This window comes from Pungitius pungitius, chromosome 12 (genome assembly GCF_949316345.1).
Source record: "Pungitius pungitius chromosome 12, fPunPun2.1, whole genome shotgun sequence".
NCBI lineage: Eukaryota > Metazoa > Chordata > Actinopteri > Perciformes > Gasterosteidae > Pungitius > Pungitius pungitius.
Genome location: NC_084911.1, coordinates 17,100,420 through 17,107,599, shown reverse-complemented (window position 1 = coordinate 17,107,599; position 7,180 = coordinate 17,100,420). Strand labels below are relative to the sequence as shown.

The window sequence follows — 7,180 nt, the reverse complement described above, 5'->3', positions numbered from 1 at the left end:
CACTTCCATTTTCCTCCATTCCAATAAAATCCATACTATCCTCCTCCTGTCTCCCCTGAAGCAGCTCCATTTAAGTTTTTTTATTTTTTATTTTTATTATTTTAATTTAATCAGAGGCTGTGTGTGTGAGATAGTACCGCTACCGGACCTATACAGGCCGTCGGCCGATACTATCCCACCCCACTTCCTACTTGATTTAACTCACCCACACCGAACAAGTATACACTTTGTGTTCCAGCCAGCAAATAGCTGGCCAGACTGAAAAAAAAATCATAATGCCCCTCTGGTATTGTTCAGGGGGCCGGGCCAAATGTGGAGGCGGGCCGTATCCGGCCCGTGTGCCTTAGTTTGGGGACCACTGATATAAGGGAACCGTTGCTGTATGGCTCACAATACAATGCATCGAACGTTTCATTAAGTCTGTGGCCTACTTGTAAAAATACCCATACAATTAACAATATTTTGGATGATTACAAAGGCATTACAATATATGTTTGTTTATCACATTTGGATCCACTAATTTGTCTGGATGGACGCATGAAATGATGCTTTGTAACAGTTTTCTAGAAGTTTTCTTGGCTGAAAACAGAACGGAAGATGAATAATGTTGTGACAAGTGGGAGAAATGGATGGCCATAAAGATCTTCTCCATTCAGAAACCAGGGGCTGAGGGAGAGGAAGACCTGGTAGCTCGGGCAGAACATCGTTGTTCTGGGCTCAATATCATTTAATGTTTGTTTTGATGACAATAAACTTGTCCGTCTTTGCAGCTTGCTTGTTTGTCTCCCTGCTTTGTGGCAGTCTCTGAGCCATCCAGACACCCTCTTGCTTTTTCTTTTCCCTTTCTTTCCTGTGCATATAAAATATATGTATGTATGTGTATACTTTATTTCTGAAGTTCTTTGTATGCCTGTATTACTTGGGTTGTTACCAACATCTGGTGAAAATGTAACATCGGCACAGGAAACACAAACAGTAGCTGTCAATAAATGTCTGTTGTTATAGTACTTCAGGTGGTACAACGGTGATGTAACCAGGAGAGGGTTGACTGGGTAAAAGGGCTAAAGGGGTTTTCATTTAGATTTTGACAGCAGTGCTTCATCGGATATCCACTTCTAGTGAAGTATTTACCACACTTTGAGCATCTAAAACACATGTGTCACACTCGCGGCCGCCTGCAGCAGTTTCTACGTCCCACTGGTTGACTTTGCCATTGTTGGAATAACAAAGGTTCATACGTATGTGCGGTCGCTTCAAACGGGTGACAGGCTGGCCGGGTCTTCCCAGCCGTACCGTCCGCCGGTCGGATCGTCTGCGCCATCCCCCCCCAAGATTTTAGTGTGGACAGCCCACCAGATGACTGCCATTGTGAGACTAAAAGAAAAGGTCCATACGCATGCACAGTCGCGTCTGACAGACAGGCTTCCCCACCCTATGATTTTAATGCTCTGGCCCATGTTCGATCAAAGTGGGCGGTATCTGGCCCAAACCTGAAATTAGTTTGATACCCCTGATCTAAAAGGTTTCTACTGCGTGACATCTCATGTGTCTCTCCAAATGCCAACTATAAGTGAAACATTTACCACATTCTGAGCAGCTGAAAGGTTTCTGCCCTGTGTGACATCTCATGTGTATCTTCAGACTTCCATTTTGCTGCTGCTATCATCATCATCATCATTATTTTAAATATTATAATTACTTGTTATTGTTACAATAATTTTTTAGGTCCTTGTACCCTTTTCAACACCTTTGAGTAGCTTGAATAGTTTCCTCTTTTACCTTCTGGATTTGCACAGCCCTCTTACCGACTTTACATCCACTATATGTTACAGAATTATACCCACAAATTACAACATTTATGCTGCACATTATCCTGACATTCCTCAGCTCTATGATCCTCTCCACATTTGGGACACCTCTGTTTCCCATTACAGGCTGCTGCTATGTACCCATACCTCGGCCATTTGTAGCAGCGCAGTGGGGGAGGAATGTAGGGCTAAGACTGACATGCACTCCACACAGATAGGCCACCCGTAATTATATATACACACAGTATATGTACATTAATTCCCCAAGACCACCTGTAACATTCTCTTTACAACACGAGAATTACGTGTCCCTGTAAATTAGTACAGTATCATTTAAAATATATCTACCTTCGTTGTGGGTTCTGCTGCACAGTGGGGTAACTCACGAAATAAATACAAATATTTTCGTTAAAACATTTCTGCGGTCTATTATTACCTCCTTTAGTCTTTTCCATATGTAACATGTGGGTTAGAAATGGCAAAAGACAACTCATTTTTTTTTTCAAACATTTATTCAATTCTGCAAAAGACAAAATAAATCCTTCATATCTTTTTTGCACCTGTGCTTGCTCAGCAATGTTTTCTACTTTTTGTTTCTCAACACACAAAGATGTATTAGTTTGATATATAAATATGTACGCAGCTCAATATGAGGATTGACTAGGAAAACTAAAGCCTAAAAAAAGGTTCCTAAAAAAACGTTAAAACAATATAAACAAGAGTAAGAACTCAATGCATGAAAAACAGTAAAAGGCCTTCTGGTATTTTTCTGCACATTAAAAATGCAAAAGAGAATTTGGTTCACGGAAATTTATGCATTAATACATTGATAATATGACAGCTTGCAGTAACACAAATGGAACATAAAAATCAGTCATTGGACAGGACAATATAAGGTTGGGTAATGTTACAATGTTAACAGTGGGAAACATGCCTAAGATAAGGGGTTCTTAACCATTTGACCTCAGGGCCCAAATGTACAAATATGCCCAGGCGCCCGTTCAAATATTAACACTATTTTATATTAACTAATTGATATAATTATAGGTTGGATTTGTATTCAATGACTAAAAAAAATAAAAAAAAGCAAAAACCTGATACAGTGATCATCACAAGACATTTATTTATTATCTGTATGTAAACCTGCAAAAACAACACTAACACTTCATGGAAGAGAAAAAGACAGCTGGCTTTTAAGTAAGATTTAGAGTTGCAAGTCAGTGAGATGACGCCATCCGCTTAAATTTTGATGGCTTCAATGCTTTGGTGGAGAGCGTTATGCTACCTTCACACTTAAAATGCCAAGGGGATTTTCGCCACTGTTTACTCACCCAACTAGTTATTTTGTTTCATTCATGTCCCACTTTATGTGCGCCTGGAAGGGGCGTGGCTTATCTCTGTTACTTGTCTCCGTAAAGACGGTTATAATAATTCTTTGCCCAGAGTAGAAATATTTCAACTGCGGCCCACGGGTAAAAACCCTCTAGGTGGCGCTCGCGGACCGATGGTTTAGAATCACTCTCTTAGATTACACCTGTAGAAGCCTTTTCAGTTGGTCCCTTTACTTTCCGATCAGCTCCTTCCTGTGGCTGAGCTGGATATCTTGACGCATGTGGTTTTTAATGATGAGGAGTAGAAATTGATCCGGTTCGGTGCAATGACCATTTATTGCTCTTCCGTGGATATAATTTACAAACCCAAAAATGAAGTAAAAATAATAAACACAATTCAACTAATGTAGTCTGTTATATGGCAGGAGACGGCTTGTCACGTCATGGCCTGGGCTCACGTCCTTCCTCCACACGGTCAAAAGACTGTTTCCCCTCTCGGCCACACCCACTGCTCGGTCATCCTGGTTTTAAGGCCTGCCCACACACACCCACACACACACACCCACACTACTGCTGGGGGAAAGAAACATGAATATACAGTAGCTTAATATGGCTCCTACAACACCTTTCCAATGAATTAATAGCTTAGCATAGTTTATAGTTTGTGTGTGACCGACAAGAACATTTTGTTCTTGGAATATGAACTTCTGACCATCTGTCAGAAGATATTTAAATTATTTTCATTTTTTTTATCACACGTGACATCCTGTGACCCAAAACCCTCGGGAGCATAGGAAAAACCAAACAAGAGTGTCGTTCCAATAAAAGAGTGTCGTCCCAATAAATCCCTGTGAGGAATTCTTAGATAGTTGGTTGTAATTGTGAACATGAAGAGTAGCTTCAAAGATGTGTCATTATAGCTTAGCGACGGATATTCAAAACTCACGTGGGAAACGGTAATGTAAATTAGGGAAAGACGTTAAAGGGGATTCTCATCTGAGTTTTCATGTGGACTTTTAGATTTACACAGCGTATGACATCTCATGTATCTCTTCACATCTCTACTTCTAGTGAAACATTTACCACACTCTGGGCAGCTGAAAGATTTCTCCCGTGTGCAATCTCATGTGTCTCTTTAGATTATCACTTTTAGTGAGACATTTACCACACTGTGAGCAGCTGAAAGGTTTCTCTCCTGTGTGACGTCGCATGTGTGTCTTTAGATCTCCATTTGTAGTGAAACCTTTACCACAATCTGAGCAGCTGAGAGGTTTCTCCCCTGTGTGACATCTCATGTGTAAATTTAGATTTCCCCTTTGGGTGAAACATTTACCACACTGTGAGCAGCTGAAAGGTTTCTCTCCTGTGTGAATTATCATGTGTGTCTTAAGACGTCCACTTACGGGGAAACATTTACCACACTCTGAGCAACTGAAAGGTTTCTCTCCTGTGTGACATCTCATGTGTAATTTTAGATATTCCTTTTGAGTGAAACATTTACCACAATCTGAGCAGCTGAAAGGTTTCTCTCCTGTGTGACATCTCATGTGTCTCTTTAGATCTCCATTTGAGGTGAAACCTTTACCACAATCTGAGCAGCTGAAAGGTTTCTCCCCTGTGTGACATCTCTCATGTATTTTTAGATTTCTCTTTTGGGTGAAACATTTACCACACTGAGAGCAGCTGAAAGGTTTCTCCCCTGTGTGACATCTCTCATGTATTTTTAGATTTCTCTTTTGGGTGAAACATTTACCACACTGTGAGCAGCTGAAAGGTTTCTCCCCTGTGTGACATCTCTCATGTATTTTTAGATTTCTCTTTTGGGTGAAACATTTACCACACTGTGAGCAGCTGAAAGGTTTCTCTGATGTGTGGGTCATCATGTGTTTCCTCAGCTTCTGAATGCAACCAAATGTTTTCTTACATTCAGAACAGATCAAAGGTTTCTCACTTGTTCTACATCTAGAATCACTGACAAACTCTTCACCAGACAGAGGTTCTCTGGTCTCATTCCAATCACCACTGTCCTCAGTCTCAGAAGAGTCTCCAGTTTTCTTATCAGTATCTGGAGGACTGGCTGGACCCGAGTTGCGGTCTGGTTCTGGTCCTCCACAGTCCTCTCCATCACCTCCTGTCTCCATTTGTTCAGTTTTTCTGTGATTAGGTTGCGAGGAATGAGCTTCCACTTTAACATCTTCACTCTTCACAGGAGTGAATGACACAGTCATGTCAGCCTTCTCCAGCCCTTGAAGCTGCTCCTCTTTAATGTGGGGGGGCTCCGGATCTTCCTGCTGTTCTTCTTTAAGCACAAACCACTGATGGAGGTCTGTGGATAATAATAAAATGCAAACAATATACTTGATTAACTAAAATATTAACTATTACCATCCACTTAGCTAGTTCATTATTTCATGCTGTGACCAGGCTATTACTGTACAGGGGGCTTAGGATCCTCCTGTACCTCTTTAATGTGGGGGGGGCTCTGAATCCTCCCAATGTTCTTTAAGCCCAAACAGCTGCTGGAGGTCTGTGGACAAACAATATAGTCCATTAAGCTAGTTCATCCTTACAACGGACTATTACGTTTTAGATGTTTATCTCAAAGACATTAAAAGTACATACTGAACAATTTGCTTATTGTATCTGTCTACTTTAACTTACATGTCCTAAACAGGTTATAAAATTAAAGCCATTGAATGAAGTCACTATTTCTGGGTCCTTGGGTTCAGTAACCATTGACGCGTTGGCCTCCACAGGTCTCTCTGCGTACTAACATTTCAATAATGGTCTACGATCACTTATGGAGAGCTTTCCGGTTATGACACGCAACTGAGGAGACGTGTGGAGCGAGGCTCCGGCAAAATGAATATATTGGTACCTTACTACCTAAAGCAAGATAGACTTTCAACATTGCATGAAGTGTATCCTAACTGGGACCCAGACGACGGGGGATAGGGGAGATGTGTGTGTTCACCCGCACAGGGTGTAGGCTACGCCTACTTAGGGGGCCTCAATTGGGAGAGGCCCTTGTTATTGTTTTTTTGATTATTTTGAAGGCACATTATTCACTTTATCACATGGCATGATTAAAGAATTGGGTGCAACTAAGCTTAATTTGCTGACTTTATCATGGTTGGTGACACCAAAATAAATGTTATTTCATGGAATCTTAGGGGTCTCCGGGAATTATTGAAATTAAAAAAGTAATGTCGAGACTGAAGCAGCTAAAAAGACAGCTTTTATCCGAGAAACCCATCTGCTCCCCAATGAATACACTGAAAAAAAGGTGCCTGATCAGCTCATAGTTGCCTCATTGACCTCCCAAGCAAGAGGAGTAGGAATATTTATCCACCCATCTGTTCTAATACGAGTCCTCAACACTATACAAGACGCAGCAGGCAGATTTGTTATTGCACAGGATTCTTTATTAATCCAAGATCTAAATTTGGTGTGAATTTACGGTCCTAACAACGATGATGCAATTTTATAATAACTCGTTTCTAAGTAGGGTTGTCACAATACCAACATTATTACTTTGATAATACCTGCCAAAATATTATGATACCCGATACGATACCACAAATAAAATCCTGGAATATTTATCTATGATAGTAATAAATAAAACATCTGTAAGGTTCCATTTTCATCAGCTTGTTCCTGCCCAGCTTTTTGAACACTTAACAAATGGCATTCATATTAGTATTAACCCACAGCAAGAAAGTCATGAAAACGACATGGTAAAATCATAGCATTGATTATACACGGCTATATGTGGGCCTATTGTCCGTATCTGACTATTCTGACTACAGTTATTTCCATAAGTATGAATTACATCATTTTACAGATGTGTTTGAGGTGGAAGAAAATGGACACATAATTAAAGGGCAATTTCTATGGAAGTAAATCTGTGCCATCGGGGGTTGAAATAAAAAGGTGATTGAATTTCTAGCACTGAATATTTATGCATTGAAATTATGTACCTGAATGTTTTTCAACATTAAAACACCGCAAAAAAATTCAACCTAAAAAAAAAAGGTTGAA

The 7,180-nt window shown here is 40.3% G+C and overlaps 1 protein-coding gene across 1 annotated transcript; it reads right to left on the bottom strand.

Moving 5' to 3' along the window:
* Positions 1–2,370: 2,370 nt before the first annotated feature.
* LOC134132924 (gastrula zinc finger protein XlCGF17.1-like) lies at positions 2,371–5,447 on the bottom strand. The gene has a single exon (XM_062565914.1). It carries the CDS (start codon positions 5,365–5,367, stop codon positions 4,219–4,221), a length of 1,149 nt encoding a protein of 382 aa, XP_062421898.1. The 5' UTR covers positions 5,368–5,447; the 3' UTR covers positions 2,371–4,218.
* Positions 5,448–7,180: the final 1,733 nt, after the last annotated feature.